The following is a 22,720-nucleotide window of genomic DNA, read 5'->3' as shown; positions in this document are numbered from 1 at the left end:
TTGCCTTGCTAGCCTGGGAATAACACTCAGAATTGTCACGAGCCTACATGCCAGGCAACCTTATTTCTGGCACCTGGCAGTTACAAACAGATCATGGCAGAATAGATGAACGTGCAGTCAGTGGTATGGAAAAGTCTGTTGATACTCGGTCCTTAGTGTTGTCATAGTTACATATATTAAGTGACACCAGTGGTTGCTAGCACTGTCTGTCACAGCAATCAACTGGACTCTGGTACATTTGCCTCTCTGTCTCTCTTCCTCTAGTCTGTGAGTTCCTTCGAGCTTGTAACATCTTTTGCCAATCTTTGAATGTCTAGATCTCAGTACAGGGTTTGACAACAATTCTTGCATAGACAGTACGATCGAGCAAAGAAAGGGTGGAAAGAAAAATATATGGGTTATCAACATCGGCTAATTCCAGTGAAATATACTCATTTCCTTTAGGAAAACACACTAACGCCTTACTGCTGGCAAACTGAACCTTTTTCTTCTGCGTAGTTTGAATAAGAATGCCGCCGGTAGGCTCATAATTTTGAATGCTTAGTCACCTGGGAGTAGCACTATCTGCAACGATTAAGAAGGATTAGGAGGTGTGGCCATTGGAAGAAGTATGTCACTTGGGGGTGGTGTTGAGGTTTCAGAAGCCCATGTCAGACCCAGGCTCTGTCTCTCTCTGCCTGTGGATCAGGGTGTAGCTCTCAGGTACTTCTTCAGCAAACACCTGCCTGCTGCCATGCTCCCAGCCGTGATGATGACGGACTAACCCCCTGAAACTATAAGCAAGCCCCCCAATTAAAGTTTCTCTTATAAGTGTTTCCTTGGCCATGGCTTCTCTTCATAGCAACAGAACAGTGACTAAGACAACTTCTAATTGTATGAGTTTTTTTTTTTCTTTCCTAAATTGTGTGTGTGCATGGGCATGTGGGTACAGGAATGGAGGTCGAAGAACAACGTGTTGGAGTTAGTTCTCTTCTCCACAGGGTCATCAGGCTTGGGAATGTGAGCTACTTTGCTCGCCCTTTCACTGTGCTTGAAAGACCTGGATGAGCTATTCTAAGTACTTGACAAGTGACAATATCATCAGTAGACGGTAAGAAAACACAAGGAAGCCAGCTTTCAGGGTCTCAGACTTGGCAGCCGGTGACAGGCTGCTGCACTTGAGGGAGTGGCCCAGATTAAAACATTTAATTCGAGAAACCCTGTCTTGAAACTCCCCACCCCCCAAAAAAAATTCTTAGGGGACCGTTTGCTTGGGTGGGACTTCTCCTCCCAGACCTCAACCAGTATCTCTTCCTAGGTAAACCTCCTTTATATCTCTTTACTTCCTGTCCCAGGTTGCCTCAGATAGGTTTTTAAAAAAACAAAACAAAAACTTATTTTTAACTTATTTTAATCTGTATCCGTGTGAGTGTATGACACTGAGGGTGCCTGTAGATCTCCAAGAGCTGGAATTACAGGTAGTTGTGAACTCCACCCAGGGCAAACATGCCATGGAAACACACTCAAAGTCTTCTGGAAGGTAGAAAGTGCTTTTAATGTCTGACCGAGCTCTTCGGATAAACATCCTCTCCCCTGGAGGGAGCCCCCTTCCCAGAGATCCCCTATATTATTAATGGTCAAGTTGACAAGGGCTAGAATCACCAAAGAGACAAGCCTCTGGGCATATTTATGAAGGATTAGGTTAACTGTCTGAGAAACGTGCCCTAAATGAGGGTGGCACCAAACATTGATCCATGTCTGCTTTCTGGCTATCGACGAATATGACCAGCTGCCTCAAGCACTTGTGCCGTGAGTTCCCACCAGGTTGGCCTGTACCCTCAACCTGTGAGCCCAAATAAAACCATCCTTTTTACACCCCTCATGGGGATACAACACCCCTATGTGTGGGCACTTCTGTTCAGAGCCCTCTTCCCTTGAGAGGGGCTTTTGTCTATGTTTCTTTTTTTCCCTCCCATGGGCTCTTTGTATCCAGCGTCCTTTCCCCAAGGGAGAAACCTCCATTTTAGGTCTCTCTCCACGGAGCACTTTAACCTAGCATACCTTCCCTAGAGGGAGTTTCTATTCCAGGTTCCCTTGCGATAGGACTTGTTGGCCTAGCAACACATCTCCTGAGGGTAAGTCTTCTCTGCAAGTCCCCTCCCATGGCGACGTCTCTGGTCAGTATCTCCTCCCCTCCCGCTCAGAAGGAGCCTCCTTCCTAGGTCCCATCAAGGGACAGCATTCATTATCCCGGAGTGGGGGGGGGGGGGAGAATGGGGGATGGGAGAAAGGAGGTAGGAGGGGGGAGGGGCTGGTATCCCTTCCCCAGAGGGAAACTACTAGATTAAGGGCCCCACCCATGGAGGCCCTTCCTCAAGGTGAGCATCTGTCCCTGACAGACGTCCATTCCCAAGGACACTCTACAGCCCACCTCACCCCACTCTACCCTACCCCTGCCTCCTTCAGCCCAATATTCTGTCCTCTGGGGGGCGTCTTTGCTTCCGAGGCCCCACCGGGGACCCGAGAACACCCACTTCCAGCCCCCACGACGGAGCAGGACTTCCGCTGGACCCCCTCCCCTCAGGCGGGACTTCCGCCCTCGCCCCCTCCCACCTCCCTCCCCCATCGCCCCCCCCGGCCCCCCTCCCCCCGCCGCGCCGCCCTGTCCTCTGCGCCTGAGGCAAAACAGCTAGTCTCGCGCTCTCTGCCTTGCAGCACCACGGGATCTGGGTGACGCGGGCTGCGGAAGCCAGAGCTGTGCGGACCGCGTTCTCTGTCTTGTCTCCGGTCGTCGGTCTACCCCCTTCTTCTCTCGCTCTTCTCTCCGCCTCGTCAGGCTCGGCCCAAGAGCGAGTGGCAAGATGGCGGCGCCCAGGATGCCACCCTCCCGGCTGTCAGGCGTCATGGTGCCAGCGCCCATCCAGGACCTGGAGGCCCTGCGCGCGCTCACGGCGCTCTTCAAGGAGCAGCGTAACCGGTAACTGCGCGGGGGGGGGGGGGCTTGCGGCCTAAGAGGGAGAGGATCCGTGGAGGGGGCTCCGGGCTGGGCACCGGCCTCGGCTGGCTCGGCCCACTCGCGGGCTGTGGTTCTGTGGCGCACATCTCGGCCTGTTCTGGACCTGGCTTTGCCCAGGCTCGGGGCGGGGAGAGAGGGTGGGGGGGGGTGGGGGTGGGGTGCGGGGCAGGCGATGGCAACGCTGGTCCCTGAGCTGGTTGGGAGGGAGCTGTCGCGTCGGTTCCTCAGGCGAGGGCCCTGAGGGCGGTGGCCAGCGGAGGCGTGTTCAGGCATGCTCCCCTCGCTGGGTTAAAGGGGAGCCTGCATGCAGATCCGGACTGGCTACTTGACATCTGCTTCCGCCTTGCCTCCAACTTTTCTGTTTCCAGCCTTAGAAAAGTGGGAGACGTGGTGCGTGTGTTCGGAGCTGACAGGAAATAAAACACGTGGAAACTGACGTGCGCGAGGCTGTCGGTTCTGGTTGCGGTTTGTAGGATAGTTTGTGTCGCAGTTTCCCTGTCGGCTTAGTGGAAACGGTGTGGGGTGGACCCTCCTGAGTTGAGTGGTAGTGAGGATTTAATGAGATTATGCGTGTTGCATCCTTAGGACCTGTCTGACACCTAGTATTAATTAAACAAGGGTTATTATTTTTCTCCTAACAGTAATGGACCCCCCTGTGCTTAGTAAGTGGGTGAGGGGACGTGGAGCCCTTGTTCTCTTCTGTAGGGAGATAACAAACAATCCTAGTGTGTGGACACAGCACAGAGCATAGTGCAAAAGAACACACAGGCTCTAAGTTACTAGAACTTTCCCTTAAAAAAAAAAAAAAGAGCTGGGTGTGGTAGTGCCTATAATGCAGTTGCAGAGGCAGGGGCAGATCTTTCAGAGTTTGAGGCCTCCCTGGTCCACAAAGTGAGTCCAAGACAGCCAAGGCTACACAGAGAAACCCTGTCTCTAAAAACAGAACAGAACAGAGCAACAACAACAAAATAGATAACGGAATCAGGCATGGTGGCATATGACCCTCACTCCTAGCATTCAGGAGGCAGAGGCAGGTGGATCTCTTGAGTTCCAGGCCAGACTGGTCAGCATTGTGGCAGCCGCCCTATCTCAAAAGCAAATCAACAAACCCAACGACAACAACAGAACATGTTGGTCTGAGCACTTTGCTCTCTGCAGACACAGTGGAAGAGTGTACCCCTAAAAGGATGTTGAGGCCCCCAGCGTACTGCTGCTTGGGTTTGTGGGTAGAGTGCTAATCCGTGTGATACTTGCAGAAAGTAATGTTGGCTGATTTGATGCTTGGACCTGTCTCTACCACTCAGGACCTATACCTTAACCATTAACTATATATTGAGCCCAATGAAGCGGTCTTTGCAGGGGGCTGAGGCTACAAAAACAAATATGATGCAATTCCTTTCATCATACATATTAGGGGATTGCTGTGTAAACATTGTGGTAGAGATCTACACAGGAGTGGTGCTGCCTCCCAGAACCAGGAAAGACAGATGACCTGAGAGAGCCTGGGAAGATGGTTCTAGTGGTTAAGAGCAGTTCTTGCTTTTCCAGAGGACCAGGGTTCGAGTCCTAGAACCCATATGATGGTTCACAGCCATCGGTAACTCCAGTATGAGTTTGATTTGATGCCCCCTGCTGGTCTCTGGGTATCAGGCATACAGGAGGGCAAAGCACCCATACCTATAAATTGAGTAGAGCTTCTCTGGCAACCTAGACAAAAGGGCATCTGTGAAAGGGTCATACACTGATTCTGTACAGTTGCCAAGAAATAAAATAGATACTGTGTCTGGACCAGAAGAGACATCCAGACATTGCTTTCCTCTGTGTAACTTGTTGAGAAGATTAAGGCTTAATGGCTTTCTTGACTTGGTTTGTTGTGAGAGGAATTATAGGAAACCACTGATGGTTTTGTCAGAAGAAGTGGTTTGATGAAATCTGTTGGTGAGGCAAGCCTTTCTGATTGCTGTTGTTGTGGATGATATTTCAGCAGCTGTTGCAGAAGTCCCAGGGAAAAAGTACCCGGATGAGGGCCTTGTGGGGAAGGATAGGGTGGATGTTGAGGAGTTTATCAGATTGAATGGGTGGGCCTCAGGGGCCAACTGGATTGTTGTGCTGGGGTGAAGATGCGAGTGCTTCTGAGGTTTGGTTCCAGCTGTTGCAGGTAGTTTGGAAATCAGAAAAGACGAGCTGGTGGTTACATGTTTGGATGGGAAGATGCAATTGTATGGTGGTACAGAGTTCTTGATTCTGGTTCTGCTTTGTCACCCCCCCCCCCCCCATTATTTTTTTTTGAGACAGGGTTTCTCTGTGTAATAGCCCTGGCTATTCTAGACTCACTTTGTAAACCAGGCTGGCCTGGAACTCACAGAGATCTGCCTCCGCCTATATCTGCCTTCTCAAGTGCTAGGATTACTGGAGTGTGCCCCTGTATCTGGCTCCTGATAACTTTCTTTCTTTTTTCTTTTTTTTCTTTTTCCCAGACAGGGTTTCTCTGTGTAGCCATGGCTATCCTGGAACTCACTCTGTAGACCAGGCTGGCCTCGAACTCACAGAGATTCACCTGCCTCTGTCTCTCGAGTGCTGGGATCAAAGGTGTGCGTCACCACCGCCCAGCTCCTGATAACTTCCTATTATTAGTTTTTAATCTTGTGTATGTGCTTTCTTACACTATTTAGGACTACCCACCCCTGGCGTGACACCACCCTCTGTGGGATAGGCCCACCCACACTAATCATCAGTCAACAAAATCCACCACAGGCTTGCCCACAGGCCAGTCTGGTGGGGACATTTTCTCAATTGAGATTCTATCTCTTCTAAAATGACTAGCCTGTGTCAAGTTGACATAAAAAGTAGCCAGTGTAGATACCCACATAGGCACCATGGCACACATGCACCCACTTGCCCATTAGTTTGTGCCTCTCCTACAAACATTCCTTTTTTTTTTTTTTAAGATTTATTTATTTATTTAATGTATACATTGCTCTATCTGCATGTGCACCTGCAGGTCAGAAGAGATCACATTGTAGATGTTGTGAGCCACCATGTGGTTGCTGGGAATTGAACTCAGGACCTCTGGAAGAGCAGGTGATACTCTTAACCACTGAGCCATCTCTCCAGCCCCCATACAAACATTATTAAAAAAAAAAAAGGAAGATTTGCTGTAAGAAAAGTAGAAGGATTGGATATTTTGTTCATTAAACTTGTTAGTGATCTGATAGTACATGTGGGTTTTGCTTCATGAACATTTTCTCTATGCCAGACAGTGCTTGTGTTGTTTCCAGAGGCTGAGCTGGGCCAACTAACTGATGTTCGAGTGAGTGAGATCCTAGGGGAATTAAAGGGAAGACAACCAATGTAAGAATGCCTTGTGGGGCTGCTAACTGCTGTGAGGGGTTGAGGCTTTCCCAGGAGCACTACACTGGATTTGGGTGTAGTTCTGCTGCCGAGGCTCTCACAGGCTAAGGCTCTACTCGCCATACTGGCCTTATCCTGGGCTCAGCCTGCAGTGTGGCTGCGCACTGCCGCTAAGCGGTCTGAGCCCTTGGCTGCCTTCCCCTCATCACTCCAGGGCTTTTGTGGTTGCTTTTTCATGGGATCACTAGGCATGGAAGTACTGAGGCATCCCAGTGGACCCCAGCCTTCTAGAGCCTCTCTTCATCTTGATGAGGAAACTGGCTTCTCAGCGTGCCCAGGCTGATGGTCTTGGTGTTGGTCTTTGCCCTTTGATCTCCTGCTTGTGAGCCCACAGTAGTTTTCTGTAGACAGAGTTGCAGAGATCCCTTCTTGCACGGCCTGATGGAAGCCTTCTTTTTTGAAGTTATGTTTTTATGTGTGTGTGTGTGTGTGTGTGTGTGTGTGAGTAAACCATATGGCCTACATTCCCCGTCCCTACCTCAGGAGATGGTCAGGCTTTCCGCAGCAGGTGTTATCAACCCTCGGAGCCAGCTTGTCAGATTGAAGTGTTCATTTGGGCTCTCAACATAGCCTAGGGTCACAGTATCAGGACACAGGCTGTCACTGGGAGTCACGAGGGCAGCAGTCAGTTTTCCTTGTTGCTGTTTTTCTCTGTGAACCTTTACCTCAATACCTTTCTTTGAGCGAGGACTTTTTTCCATGTCTCCTTTCTGCGCTCACTCCTCCCTTTGGAAGTTTTACATTTTTCTGTACCAATCCAGTGATGTTGGCTTAAAAGCAAGTATTTCCTTGGTGACTTGGACAGTAGTAAGTAGTATTGGAGGCCTGTGTATAGGGTTACTGAGCAGCCATCTTCCACTGTCCTTTTTGTGAAGCTCTCTGTGCGTCCCAGGCACAGCGCTCCATGTAGCCTGCGTGTGGGCGACAGTGTTTCCAGGCCTCTTCTGTCCACACATGCAGAAGAGTCCTGTCCTGCCTTTGTGAACCACATTGTGTTTCTAATCACCACAGCGGGCAGGGGACATTATTTAGCCCTTGTCACCCAGTCAGGATTCAGCTACAGGATGCTGCTTAGCGGAGATGCTGGCTCTTTAGGTTGAGGCTTGTGCATGTTCCCGTTCAGTTTCTGTGTGCGAAGGTGTATTTCTTGTTTGTAAGTTAGGCTATATACCTTTTTAATTTTTATAACCAAACATAGGGAATTGCTCAGAAAGGAGGGAGGTGTTACAGTGTGAGCGCCTCTCACCGTCTCTTCACTTCATAATGGCATGCCTTCCTTACTTGTTACACTTTTATTGAGGTTTGGGAGGGAGGTGGGGAGGGAGGAGAGAGGATGTATTTGACTTCTTTCGACCATGGGAATTCTGGAGATTGAATTCAGGTGTTCTAGTTTGTTACTCTATCCACCAGGCCACCTCACTAGCTCATTACAGTAGAATACCCTAACCCTACCAGTCTTTTCTTGTTGGATAGCACTCTTTTTGAGGGTAGGAATCATTGTTTGGGGGCATCTCCTGGAAGGGCGCCTAGACTGCTTTGATGCTCAGTGAATTAAATAGAGCATTGAGGATGAGCCAATTGGTTCTACTGAGAAAAATCACTTCTTTTGGCATTTCAAAACAGGTTTCTCTGTGTAGCCCTGGCTGTCCTGGACTCACTTTGTAGACCAGGAACTTGAACACACAGAGGTCCACCTGCCTTTGACTCCCAAGTGCTGGGATTACAGGCATGCACCTCTAGGCCTGGCAAAAAAATCACTTCTTAACAGTGCTAGACAATTATTTTTAACACTAAAAAGTTCTTCAAGGACAAAAAGCAACATAAGATTTGGCTCACTGAATATAGCTGGCCATTTCATGAAGGCGTAGTGGTAGGACCTGTGAAGCAATGTTCGCATTGTCTGTAGTGAGGATCGGGTGGTGGTGGAGAAATGCTGGCGCTCAGCTCGTCTTGCCTCCTCTTCTTTTCCCTGTCTACAGTTTGGGCATCAGGCCTTCCCTCAGTTAAACCTCTCCAGAGATACTTTCATAGACATGTGTAGAGGTGTGTCTCCTAGGTGATTCTGGCTTCAGTCAATTTGACAATGAAGATTAAGGTAGCTGCCAAGTTTTTTTGGGCAATTATAGTTCATACAGCAAAACGAGCTATATTTGGCTTGTTCCCAATTACTAACAAAGAAATAGCCCAAGTGTCGTAACATTGACTTTATAAGAGTCTCAAGCCTTCTTTATCTCTTTGTACATACACACTTGTAATTTTCCTTTATAATTTATTTACCATTCACTTCTCATTTAGTTCTGGTTTGAGCATGAAGTGACTACCACTAGTTCATGTATTGAGGACTTGGTTGTCAGCTGATGGGTTCTTGGGAATTGATTGCCTCTTGATTGCTTTGATCAATGGAGTATTCCCTTGATGAATTCATCATATGATTGCATTATTGAAAGGTTGGAGGAGTAGGTCCCTGAGGATATGACTCTAGAGCAGCGGTTCTCAACCTCCCCAACACTGTGACTCGTTATACAGCTCCTCAAGTTGTGGTGACCCCCAGCTATAAAATTATTTTCATTGTTACTTCACAACTGTACTTTTGCTACTGTCATGAATCATAATGTAAATCTTTTTGAAGATAGAGGCTTGCCAAAGAGGTTGCCGCCCACAAGTTGAGAACTGATGCCCTTGAGGCTCTATCGTGCTCTGGCCCTCTCATGTGTTCCCTTTTCATTGCTTCGGTCTGCCATGAGGTGTCTTCTCTGCTACAAGCTTCCACCAACAGGATGTTCCACCCAAGGATCCAGAGCAGGTAGCTGTGGCTGAGAATACCCTTTGAAGCTGTGAGCCAAAAATCAATCCTAGCCGGGTGTGATGGTGCACGCTTTTAATCCCAGCACTCGGGAGGCAGAGGCAGGCGGATTGCTGTGAGTTTGAGGTCAGGCTGGCCTACAAAGTGAGTCCAGGATAGCCAAGATAACATAGAGAAACCCTGTCTTGAAAACAAAACAAAAACAAAAAAACAAAGTCAATCCTGCACTTAGATGTTGCTTTGCTAGGGATTTGGTTACAGTGGCACAGAAAGAATGAATAATTTTGAAAGTCTTTTCAATCTCTAGGCCTGTGTTCTGTATTTTTAAGACCATCACAGAGTATTAAAAGCATGTAATTATCTGCCAGTCCCTCAGAGGCAGGATTCTTATAATGAGCATTTGATAGTACTTTTATGATTTTCTTGAGCCGTTGAATATAAAATAAAAACACAGAAGAGAGACTCTAGTTAGTGATACATAGGAAACATAACTGTCACAAATGACTGGTTTCAAGGGATAGAAATGACTTGGGATACTGAGTTTCATAATTATGTTGAGTAGCTTTCATGAAGAAACCAAATAGATTAAGCCCTTCAGAGGTCAGGATACCACAAGAGTAAAAAATAAATGTTTATCTGCGTACACTCATCCACATGGGTTTTCCCTAAACATTACTGAGCCTGTGGCCGGCAAGTCTTTTGAGTGCCCCCAAAGAACAAAACAACTTGCCCCCCAAACAAAAAACCCAGACAAGTCATCAGCTTAGTTCAAGATGCCATATGGCATTTGACTCAGCCATGATTCACTTTATTGTTTGAGAGAACATCAAGTTCCTCTATAAAAAGAATTGTGTGATGGCAGTCTCCTTTATTTTTACCTATGCCATGAGCTGGAACGCCACATGGCTGTTGGTATTTGGTAAGGTGTCTGACTCAGCTTCAAAATACAGAAGTGCTCAATGTGAGACCACCTCACATGCAGTTATCTTAAGTGGATGAAGTGGTCAGGAAGGAATTTGAGCCAGCAAATCAAAACAAATAAGAGTATGCTTGTAACTACCAGAACCCTGCGAAGGGCATTTTAGTCCTTCCATTCTTCCGGTCTTTTGTAGTGGTCACTGGACTCAAGGGCTTGGTCAGTGGTCTGTGAGTAAGGACACTGAAAAGGAAAGGACCCCTGGGATTGTTACTCAGCTGAGCCAGATTCTCTGATGCCACAAGACTAGAAAGGCTATAGTTATGTGTGAGTGATCCCTCCTTATTATTGTCACTGATGAGTTTAGGTGCACAGCACCTAAAATAGTGGCTAACATATGGTGAGTACTATTTAAATGTTAGATGCTGTCTTTTTTTAAAAAAAGATATATATATATATATTATATATATATATAGTGTTATAGTGTTCTGCCTGCACATAACGTCTGCACTCCAGAAGAGGGCACCAGATCTCATTATAGATCGTTATGAGCCACCACGTGGTTGCTGGGAATTGAACTCAGGACCTTTGGAAGAACAGACAGCGTCTTAACCTCTAACCAGCCCCTAGATACCATCTTGTCCTGGTCACTGTTACCATGATCATGGTCACCATAGAGAAAAGAAACTATATCAAAAGACACAAAGAAGACTTGCATGATAAAATATATCAGTATATTATTGAAACCCCAACAACAAAGACATTTCCCCAGGCTGGCCTGTAGATTCAGTACCACCCAAAATAATACTTCAGTAAACATTTTGTTAGAAGTGCTGCCTATTGAGGACAAGCCTTTCCCAGAGGCTTTCAACAGTGGGAGGTGTTTTCTGTTTTCTCTGCATTTGTAGCTCAAGGTGGGCTAGGTATGCCCTTGACTGTCACTGGTGGTGTCTGACTTCTCTCCACCATACACACCTTGACTCTTCATTTTTGTCTTGTTTTTTAAATATTTTTTATTTTTAGTTATGTATACATGTGTGTATACTTGTAAGTGTGGTCCCCATGGAGGCCAGAAGAGGAACTGGAGTTTACATGCAGTTGTGAGCTGCCTATAGTGGGCGTTGGGGCCTAATTCCCATCCTCTGTAAGACCAGCCAGCACTGCTACCTGTTAATCCACCTCTCCAGCCCTTTTGTTTGTTTTGTTTGTTCATTTGAGATGCGATCTTGCTGTGTAGTCCATGCTGTCCTTTAACTCAGTCCTTCTGCCTTTGCTCCTAAGTGCTGGGATTGCAGACATGCACTATCTTGCCTGGTTCCCTCCAACCTCTTGCCATGCTATGGCAGTATACTTCCTGTTGAATCACTCTTGCAGTTTAAATATCTGTGGGCCACTCCATCTTATTCTTTGAAAAGTTTACTTTAGCTTATTATAAACTGTATTGCTTTAATTGTCTTAAATCTTGATCATTTCATTGTTTGTATAGGTAACCCTTTCATTGCCTAATCTTGTTTTCTTGACTGTCAATGAGTTTGACTTTCAATCATTCTTACTTTCGCATTGCCACCTGGACTTATTTTAATATAGTTGCTTTAGTCATGATCAGTTTCAGTAGCCCCACTTCTGGCTACCTTTGTGTCTTTTCTTTAGGATCCTTACTCTAACATGTCTTTAGCATAACCTGGAGCCTATTGATTTTGTTTCCTATCCCTAACTTTTTGTTTTTCATTCCTTTCCTAATTTCACATTTCCTTTTTAGTTTAGGTTGGATCTAAACATTTCCACGCATCCAGCTCCAACTAAATTCCACTTGTTTGTGGCATCACCCAAGTAACTGAGTGAGGCTAGAGAAAAAGTCATGCTTAGCTCATTGGTCTCTTTAAATTGATGATTGCTATGTAGCCATGCTGATTGGCTTTAAATTTTTGACAAGTCATAATTATATGCGTTTATGAGGTACACTGTGATGTTTTGGTGTCCATGTAATGTGAAATGACTAAATAAAATTTATTGACATAAGTACTAACTCTCAGACCTACTTTTTAAAAAAACAAAACAAAACTGTTCTTTAATTATAGCAATATAACTTACATATTAAATAATTATAACAGAATGATTTGATATAGTTTTAAACAAGAAACAAACATAAGGCATCAGGAAAAGGAAAAAAGACCCCACCAAAACCAAAACCAAACCTCTTCCCTCATTATAAGTTAAATAAAAAAGCTGGGTGTGGTGGTGCATGCCTTTAATTCCAGCACTTGGGAGGGAGGCAGAGGCAGGTGGATCTCTGTGAGTTCGAGGCCGGCCTTGTCTACAAAGTGAGTCCAGGACAGCCAAGGATACCCAGAGAAACCTTGTCTCAAAAGAAAAAAAAATACCACTTTTTCTGAATGGGTCAATTCAAGAAAAGAAACCCCATTTTTCACAGTCACTGCCTCAAATGACTAATACTTGATGCATTCTTTAGGGATGCAAAGATGGTTCTTGCTACTTCAGTACACAGAAAGTTAAATTTACATTATCTACCACAATTGTGTTGAAGTTGAAACTCAAAAATATTAGCGGTATATTCTCTTTCATGTCTTTGTATTTTGGAGATTCTGTAGCCCTGGCTGGCCTGGGACCCATTATGACCTGATAGATCAGCCTTTGCCTCCTGAGTGCTGGGAGTAAAGGCGTGTGCACCACAAGTGCTTTCCTCTATTCACCATCCTTCTCCACCTAATATTCCCTTCTCCAGATCTCCTAAATTCTCAGGCTTTCCTCATATTTAAAACCTGGTTTGCACATCTTACATATGTACATTATAGGCTAGGGTTGGCTTTCGAGGGAGAACATGCTTTTTTCTTTTTTTTTGAGTTAGGGCTACCTCATTAAATATTACTACTTATGAGTCATTAATTTTCTTTTAGATTTAATTTTTCTTCCCCCCCTTTTAAAAAAATTATATTCAGGTGTGTTTTTTCTAACATAATAAGTAGAGAATGTTAGCTACAAGTTGCAAACCTAGTTTTTGTTTTGTTTTGTATTTCAAGACTGGGTTTCTCCTTGTAGCCCTGGCTGTCCTGTAACTCAGTTTGTAGACCAGGCTAGCCTCGAACTCACAGAGATCCACTTGGATCTGCCTCTCAATTGCTGGGATTAAAGGCATGTGCCGCCACCACCCAGCTCTCAAACCCGCTGTTTTTAGTTCAGTATTTTTTTTTTTTCTTTCCCTCCTCCCGGTCCCTTCACTGTGTCCCTTCCTTACCTCCCTCCCCCACTCCCCTGCCCCTCAAAAGGGGAAACACCTTCCACCCCCTGCAAACCCGCCCTACTTCGAGTCTCTGTGTACTTCTTTCACAGTGTCCTGGCAAGGCAGCCACGCCAGGGTGAAGTGATCAAAAGGCATGTAACTGAGACCATGTCAGAGACAGCCCCCATCCGCTTTCTGGGGGGCTCATGTGAAGGCTAAGCTGCCATTGAGTATATATGTGTAGAGGGTCAGGTCTGTTCCATGCCTGGTCCTTGCTTGGTGCTTCAGTCTCCAGAAGCCCCTCTGGACCCAGGTTAGTTGGGACTGTTGGCCTTCTTGTGGAGCTCCTGTTCCCTCCGGGTAGTTCTACCTTCCCACCACTCTGATTTTTTAAAAAAAATTATCTTATGTGCATTGGTGTTTTCTGTGTGTGTCAGATCCCTTGAAATTGGAGTTACAGACAGTTATGAGTGGCCATATGGATGCTGGGAATTGAACCCAGGTCCTCTTGAGAGGCCAGTGCTCTTAACCACTGAGTCATCTCTCCAGTCTAGTTCAAGAATTTTAATGCCTCCTGAAGTGAGTACCCTATTTTCAGAGGTAGTGCATACAATACCAGGTTGGTATGTGCAGTGGACGGAGAAAGCTTCTACTTAACTTTCTCTTCCAAAACTCCATGTAATATATTGCCCTCATTTAGAGGACATATCAGTTATTAAACTGATACAGATACTATACTAAATCTTAGCCAAAAGGTCAAGAAAAAATAATTTTATTTTTCTTTACTGCTGAATTGTATTATATACATATTGATGGACTTACCATTATGTATAGAGCCATAGTAAACGTTGATGTGCAAGTGTCTCTGGTGGGGCATGGGGTTTTTCTAATGTATGTTCAGGAACAATGTAACTGGGATATGTGGTAGTGCTATCTTCAACTTTTCTTTTTACTTTAATTGGATTTTTTTTGAGTTTCACATCATGCACCCTAGTTCTGCTTATCTCCCTGTCCCCTCATATCTATTCTTTGCCCTTGCAATCTTTCCCCAAAATAAAACACACACACACACACACACACACACACACACACACACACACACACACACACACAATCACACACACACACTCTCACACACACACACACACACACACACATACCATAGAAAATATCTCATTGTAGATGTAGTGTGTCACAGTGTGTCCCACAGTACATCCTTCTGTCCACACATCTTCACTTGCAATATGTTCTTTGCAGTGAGTCACTGTCTGGTTTGAGATCTGGCTTCTGTGACACCATCAATATTGGATCCTTACTGGGACTCCTCCCGGTTATCCAGTTGTTGCCCTGTGTCATTGACATCCTGCAGCTGTGGATTAGGAGGACTGGCCCTTTCATGCATCCCAACACTGATAGATGATATAGATTTTGGGGTGTGCCAACTCAGAACCCTACTCTTCCTTATCCTCATCACCAGGGCAAGCTCTCCAGTGCTGTTCCAGCTAGGCCACCCAATACCTCCATCATCAGGAGGCAGGGTCAGCTCTCTCGTTCTCATGGTCTCAGAGCCAGGTGCCTCACCTGCACCCATGCCTCCAGAGCCAGCTGCACCGTGCTGCCCAGTCAAGGTCATTCTCCCAAGTGCTGCAGCCTGTGAGGGGCTGGGACAGCTCTCCCATTCTCCACACCCTCAGAGCTGGCTCACCTGTGCCTTCACCATCAAGGCCAGCTCCACTGTGTTGCTCAGGTGAGGTGAAGGGCCCATTCTATGGAGTATTAATGCCAGTAGGGGGCAGGGTTAGTTCTTCTGCTCTCCTGCCCTTGGGGGCCAGCTTTTCTAACTACCACAGGTGCCAAGGGGGGAGGGTAGAGGGCAGCACCCCAAAACCACCTCTTGGCAGACTCTCCCTCACTCATGTTCTTGGGCTGCTCACTGGTGCACCTACCATCAGGCCCAGCTCCACTGTTGCCTGGGTGAGGCCCAGGACCGCCTTTCCTGAGTGCCACTGCTTTGAGAGATGGGGCTAGCTCTCCAGAATGCCGCAGCCACTGAGGTGCAGAATCAGTTCTGCATGGCCCCTGGACATCCTTGTGGCGGCTGCCCCATCAGGGACCTCCCCATGTTCTCTAGTGGTAATATGGACATGGACATTGACACTGGCCTCTGTTGCTGAGTAGTCACAGACCCAGACGTGGCTCTTAGTGGCCCCAGGTGGTGGGGACCTCACCATGGCCCCCGGTGGTGGAGATAGCCACTCACAACAGGCTACCCCTCTCTACCCAAGAGTCTCTTGGTCTATCTCATATGTTGCTTTTTTTTTAAAAGAGAGATTTATTTATTTATAGGTGTATTAGTGTTTGCCTGCATATATGTATGTGTATCACATATGTGCTTGGTGCCTAAAGGGGCCAGAGGAGGTGGGGGGAAGGGAGTTACCAATGGTTATGAGTTGTAACATGGATGTAGGGAACTGAACTTGTTTTTTCTGCAAGAACAGCAGGGGCTCTTAACCACTGAACCATCTCTTCAGCCTTTCAAACATTGCTTTTTAACTTTAGTAATGTTTTATGTACAGTCTAATTTTTAAGGTTTATTTATTTTTATGTGTATGAGTGTTTTGTCTTTATGTGTGTATGTGCCTCACGTGTGTGCCTGATGCCAGTGGAAGTCAGAAGGTATCCGATCTCTTGGAGCTGGAGTTAGGGATAATTGTGAGCTACCATGTGGATGCTGGGAATTGAACTCAGGTCCTCTGCAAAGGGCAGCCAGTACTTACTGCTGAGCTATGTCTCCAGACCTTACATATATTCTTGTTTTGCTTTTTTTTTCCCCGAGAAAGGGTTTCTTTGTGTAGCCCTGATTGTCCTGGACTCAATTTGTAGACCAGGCTGTCCTTGAACTCACAGAGATCCACCTGCCTCTGCCTCCCCAAGTGCTGGGATTGAAGGCGTACACCACTACGTCTGGCTTCTTACATATATTCTTTTTCTATGTGAGACTGAACATTTTCCCAAAGCTTGATGGTTTAGTCTTCTTTTTCCGTTTCCTATGTCTATCTGAAACTACATTTTAGGCACGCCTTGTGGATGACACTTGTCACAGGAAGCAGCGCCCGCTGACTGTGGGGTAGGCCAGCCCTCTGCTTCACGCCTTTCATGCAGCACACTTCTTCTCTGGCTCTTGTATCTGGTCTAGAGTTTGCTTTCCTTCTCCAGGCTACTTTGTCTTTTCTTCTTTCATTTAGCACGATGCAGGAGTGTGGTGAGCATAGTGAGAACGGGAACCATGCTTTAGAGAGATTGGGAGAGGACTATGACACGTTAGGAATCTTAGTCAGACCGGAGTTGCCAGACTGTTTCACTATGGCATACGAGGGAAAGGTGTCTTAACGGTTAAGAAGCTCACACTAGAAAGTTATATGGACTTGAAATTGTGATATTTAAGATAGAATATTCTTTTACAAGATCTTTCTATGTAAGCCTGGGTGGCTTTGAGCTTGTTATGCCCTTTACTCTGCTTCCCACATGCTGTGATTACAGCATAGTTTTTTTCGTAACAGAAGTTTTTTGCCTGTTTGTTTTTAGTTTTTCAAGACAGAGTTTCCTTTATAGCCCTGGCTGTCCTGAAACTTGTTCTGTAGACTAGACTATCTTCGAACTCAGAGTTCTACCTGTTTCTGCCTCTAGATTGCTGGGCTTAAATGCATGTGCCACCACCACTTGGCTTAAGATTTGTTATTTGTTTTTTTATTTTATTTTATTTTATTTTATTTTTTTTGGTTTTTCGAGACAGGTTTTTCTCTGTGTAGCCTTTCCTGTCCTAGACTCACTTTGTGGACCAGGCTGGCCTCAAATTCACAGAGATCTGCTTGCCTCTCCCCCTGGAGTGCTGGGATTAAAGGTGTGTGCCACCACGCCGGGCTTGTTTTATTTTTAATTAGGAGTATGTGTGTGTATATGAGTTTGTGGGGGGGGGAGGGGGAGTGTCTGTGTCCATGAGTGCCCATGCCCTCAGAGGCAGAAGGTGTTGGACCCGTTGGGTTTGAAGTTACAGGTAGTTGTAAGCAGCCTGGTGTGGGTGCCTGGAGTGAACTCCAGTCCTCTGCAAGGGTGGTAGTCACTGTGAACCTCTCCATCCTTAACACACTAGAGTTGTATTCAAATCCGGCTATGTCGTCATCTAAGGCTGCTTTTCTGATAAAGGGGTTGAGACGTTGTTTTGGGGAATTTCTGGGTGTCAGCCTAAAATATTTGCTGAGGTGCTCTTTACACACAGCTGTTGTGACCTAGCAGAATGGATTGGTTGTAGTGGTCAGGGACCACCTAAGCCTGGATGGGAGGGCCGTTGTAGCGTGCGCAGAGGAGAGGCTTGGTCTTGGTAAAGGTGGATTGTTTTGTTGTAGGCTCTTTGTGGCAGTTAATAAATGTTTTTTTATATTTAATTTTTTTCTGCTTTTGATCAATCAGATCAAATCAATAGGCAAAGTTTATGTTTTATGCAACAACCAGCGATTAGAGAAAATATCTGTGAACTATTAATTATTTTTCTCAGCAACAATGGTTAAAATACTGTAAATACATAAGCTGGCTTTGTTAAAAATGTTTAAAAATGTTTTAAATATTTATTATGTGTGTAATTTTTGCCTGCATACACTCCTGCACAACAGAAGAGGGCACCAGATCTCATTGTAGATGGTTGTGAGCCACTGTGTGGTTGCTGGGAATTGAACTCAGGACCTTTGGAAGAACAGATGGTGCTCTCAACCTCTGAGGCATCTTTCCAGCCCAAGCCAGCTTTTTTTTTTTTTTAAATGCAGTGGTATTAGAATAAGATTTTTTTCTTTTTTTAAATATATTTTATTAGAATAATTTTTTTTAAGGTGTGGTAGTCTTAGTTGTTGTTAGTCTAGCAGTTTCCTTTTCAGTAGGAGGTCCACTGATAAATTAACTGTAAAATGTGTGTACATATGGTATATTAGGCCTGTCCAACCTGTGACATATAATCACAGGTAGTTTTCTTTAATTTTACTCAAACAGGACTTGCCAAGACCAACAAATGTGTTGAAACTTGAAGGAAATGAAATTCTACCTTTTGTGTTACTCAAAGGAATTTTTTTGTCCTCTAATACATTTCATTTGTACATTGTCTTCAGGGTATGCATTCCTATCTAACAGGAACATCTAACGGCTGAAGTTTAATTGTCTTCATAAGCACTCTGCCTTCTGCGAATGAAGTAGCTAAGCTTCTTAAAGCCTTTGTGAATATTTTTGTTAGTTTGGTTAAAGTAGGACTGACAGCGATTATTATTAATAACGTTTGTAATACGGGAACGACTGACTGATCTTTACCAGCTATTTCATTGTCGTTAATCATTACGTATTTAGATGCATTACGTTGTCTTGACTGTGGACACAGGCTTTGCAGAGCTGTAATGCCAAGTAGTTTTCTTCCAAGGCTGCAGAGAAAGGAGAGAGGTGGGGAGAGATGAATGCTTTCACTGTTGAGAAGAACGCCTTTGTCCTCGTCTAATACAGTGTCCATGTTTGTAGTATTTCAGACAGGGGTAATAGAGTCCATAGCTACTTGCCCTATGACACTGGAGGAATGTTTTTTTTTTTTTCTTTCTTTCTCAGATTTTATAGAGGGAAACAGACATTTAAGCTATTCTCCGTCTTCAGGAAGTTTAAAAAGTTTTTAAAAAAGCGAATTTGGGTTATAGATCCTCCTTACAAGTTAATCTGTTTTAGTAATTAATGAGGAAGGAGAAATTAAATATGCTAAGTAGGGATCACAAGACATCTGCGGTAGAGCCACACCTTACAAGGCGAGACGACTACTTTTCAAGTTTCTGCATCCAGGCTGTGCAGGTCCTTGGTGGGAAGAAAGAAGTAAGCTAATGTCTCTAAGTTACTGCCTCGGAGTGCAGTGGTCCTGGGTGGCAGTGCAGTCTTGGACTCTTTCATATGCCTCGTTGCTGTTCAAGGCAGAAAGGGAAGACTCTGTTAGTGGGGCCCGTGGACTAGACACACAGGGAAGACGAAACTAGGCTCTAGTGTGCACGAGTGTGCAGTTGCAGGGCATAGAAGCAGGGTGAGTTTCACCAGGGACATGGGCTTCAAAGGATTGCTGAAAAAGGAGATGCTCAGGCGGAGGGTGTAGCTCAGTGGTAGAATATTTTCCTTAAAATCAGAATCACATGCCAAGTTCTCATAGGCAAAGACCTGGGTGGGGACAGTGTGACAAGTGTATTCTGGTGGAGGGAGGAGCACGGCTGAGCAGAGGTACAGGAGCTTGGAAGTTTATGGTACTTTTAGGAGTCCATGGATATGGAGCCTGGGAGAGTGGATAACAATAACCGTTCTCCCTAATTATTTTCTTTGTTTCACAAACACAAATTACTTTGTATCTGATGGATGTGTAATTCCAGCTTACTGTGTAGAAGCTATTTAAAGCTACTAGGATTTCAGGAGTCTTTTGATGGATCGTAAGTTCAGTTCTGTAAGGGCCAAGTGCATCCATGACAAATGAACATACAACACTGAGAATTACATTTGTAGGTTAGCTCATGACCTTACCTGACCACCATTATGCTTGAGAATATCTGCAGTTTTGTTCCAAGCTCGTGCTGCTTTTTTAGTAAAATGAGTGGTGAGAGATGAGGAGCGGCCTGTGTTGCAGGGGAGCTGCTGACTGCGGGCGGTGGCATCTGGGAAGAGCATGAAGGACCAGCTGAAGGAATCGAGACAGGCTCCGGCATCAGCTGTGTGAATCCACATCTCTTAGCCGCCGAGGAAAACAGAGAGACTGTTGTGGATTGTTCTAGTTGTACAGATGTTTTCCTATCAGTCTTGCTCTATCAAAATTTGAGCCTTGAGTCTTGTACATACTAGTCAAATGCAGTGCCATGGAGCTACTGCAGCCCTCTGTTTTTATGTGTAAGACCAGTAGTAAATGTTGTTGAAACTATGTTCTGAACACATACAGGTAATTAGATTTGACTTTGTTACAGAAATTGCAATCCTCTTGTCATTTTTCACTGTGTTTCAAACTCTTGGGTATTTTCTCCAGTATATTCAGTAGTTCTCAATGGGAGTGCTAGTAAGTGTTCCTCCTCTTCTTTCTTTCTTTCTTTAATTTATTATTTATTTTTTTCCTTTTCTTTTTTTAATGACAGTATTGTCAGCAAAGATGTCTTACATATGTAATTGATATGGTTGCTGAGGCAGGTGGATTTCACTTTTTTGTTTGGTCACGAAGTCACTGAAACACAAAGTTTTATGACCTGTATTTGGAAACAGTACTGACTGGTGGGGTGGAGCACAGATATTTTTGTGTGTGTTTCTCACCCTCTGCCCCCCACCCCCACCCCCGGCAGGGGTTCTCTGTGTAGCTTTGGCTGTCCTAGAACTCACTCTGTAGACCAGGCTGGCCTCAAACTCACAGAGGTCCACCTGCCTCTGCCTCCCGAGTGCTGTGATTACAGGTGTGCGCTATGACCTGGCTGTTTCTCCATTTTTAAAAATTAATTAATACCCTGCCTCTTTTCTGAAACACATTTTAGATACCTTTAAAAAACAAACAAAAAATAACAAAATGAAGACAAGGGAAGAGGGTAGAGTTGTAGGTCTGAGGCAGTTGCCTAACATGTGGGAGGTCCTGAGTTTAGCATCCTATTTATGTCTGAGAGATAAGTGAGGAAACTGAGGAGAAGAGAAATTCCAGATAAAGTGGTGTTCATACTGTTGTAAAACATGAGCTATATATCTGCCTCTAGGTTTATCAAAGGCCTAGCCATAGGAAGGCATTGTCTGTCTGTCTGTCTATCTCTATAAGACTGAGCTATCACGTAGTATACAAGAAGAGTACCTACATAATACACATGTGCTGAAGTTCTGAGAGGAAATGTGCCCTGCTCCTGGAAGGAAAGGCACACTTTGGGGTGTCTTTGATGTTGATGTCCAGGCAGCACAGGGTCGTTCATTACTGGTGGTTTCTGTGTCTGGCTTAGTCCTGTGATTCTACTCTGAGAATAGAGGAGAGCACTCAGATGGTCAGGACTGTCTTTTAAGAGTATCTAAATTCCCAACTTGGCAGTTTTCTTCCGGCTTTAAAAGCAGATTGCTGTTTCTTCACGGGAGTTACCAATGGAAATTAGCTTCTATTTAGGTACCAAATTACACCAAAAAAAAAAAAATTGTCATCCTCAGATCTTTGGAATGATAGTAGGCTATACTTCTGGCATGAGAGAGGCATGTGAAGACAGGGTGTCTGTGAGTGCACACTCATCCTCACAGGGGAGCTGGCGTGCCGTCCCCCCATGTATGGAGATGCACATGGAAAGTTTAACATGGTTGCTGCTGGCGCCTGGGAACTGAAGAGTGGATGACATACTTGCTTGTCCTCTCAGTAGTCCTTCCAGAATATTGTTTCCTGTAACTGAGTACAAAGTCTGTTGGGATAATCTGATGGATTTTGATGCTAATTACTGCTTACTGGCTCTGTGATTTACCTTTCACTTAATAAAAAGCCATCCCATCTGGGCAGGGCAAAAGAGCTAGGTGGGGCTAGGAGAGAGAGGAATTCTGGAAAGAAGAACTACCAAGAGGAAAAGGAGAGAGACCTGAAGGGAAGAGAGGAAGGCCGTCATGGGTTAGATGGAGGAAAAGCACATGGCCGGTGTGGATGGAGAATCCAGCCCAGATGAAGAACATTAGCAAGTATATGGGATTATGGATGGGAGATAACTTGATAAAAGTTATTAGAAGCAGATGGCATGGGATTGAGGCAGGGATCCTGTGCCTGCCCCACTATGGGAGGTAGTTTAGGGGACTGATATCTGCCCTGCTGCAGGTTACTAAGGCTATCTTAAAATATAACAAGTGTCTGTGTCTTAATTAATCGCCAGCCAGGCCTACAGGTAATACAGATAATACAGATAATTTAAAAAACAATAAAAGTCCCTATTAGGGAGTGGGAGATCCATAAGCAAGGCAAGAGAGTTAGTTCATCTGGGCGGGGTTTGGATTGTCCTGGGATGCAAGTCCTGTGATCAGAGAACTCTAATTGGAATTGTGACTCTGGCATTTATTGGCCAAGTGATGTGGGCAAGTAGCTCCTTCTCTTACATTGTCTACAAAATAGAGAGGACTGTGTTGATCTTAAGATTATTTCAGAGGCAGAGGGAGAGAACACGGAAGGACCAACATCAGCAGTGCCCCCCACAGAAGGCACAGTCTACACTGCAGCCCACAACGTCTGGTTCCTAATGAAGGAGCTGTAACAGGCCATCCAGCTTTTTTAAGTCAGTGTTTTTCTCTCTCCCTCTGTCCCTCCCTGTGTACCCCTCCCCCACAGCT

At 45.2% G+C, this 22,720-nt stretch overlaps 1 protein-coding gene and 1 long non-coding RNA gene across 2 annotated transcripts in view; one reads left to right on the top strand and one right to left on the bottom strand.

Moving 5' to 3' along the window:
- The first annotated feature begins 2,284 nt into the window (after window positions 1–2,284).
- Window positions 2,285–22,720, top strand: part of ATXN10 (ataxin 10) — a 139,740-nt gene continuing 119,304 nt past the window's right edge. Inside the window, exons 1-2 of the mRNA XM_084750314.1 lie at window positions 2,285–2,357; window positions 2,695–2,956. Of these exons, the coding sequence (XP_084606440.1) occupies window positions 2,339–2,357; window positions 2,695–2,956 (281 nt within the window). The 5' untranslated portion in view covers window positions 2,285–2,338. The remainder of the gene's footprint in view (window positions 2,358–2,694; window positions 2,957–22,720) is intronic.
- Window positions 16,196–18,152, bottom strand: LOC311578328. The gene is made up of 2 exons (XR_014772838.1): window positions 17,684–18,152; window positions 16,196–17,044 (listed from the first exon to the last, which is right to left on the bottom strand). It is a non-coding gene; the product is annotated as an uncharacterized lncRNA (long non-coding RNA).

Source organism: Acomys minous (genome assembly GCF_964271855.1).
Source record: "Acomys minous genome assembly, chromosome: 12".
NCBI lineage: Eukaryota > Metazoa > Chordata > Mammalia > Rodentia > Muridae > Acomys > Acomys minous.
The sequence above is the reverse complement of the archived record's forward strand: the minus strand, read 5'-3'. Positions and strand labels throughout refer to the sequence as shown.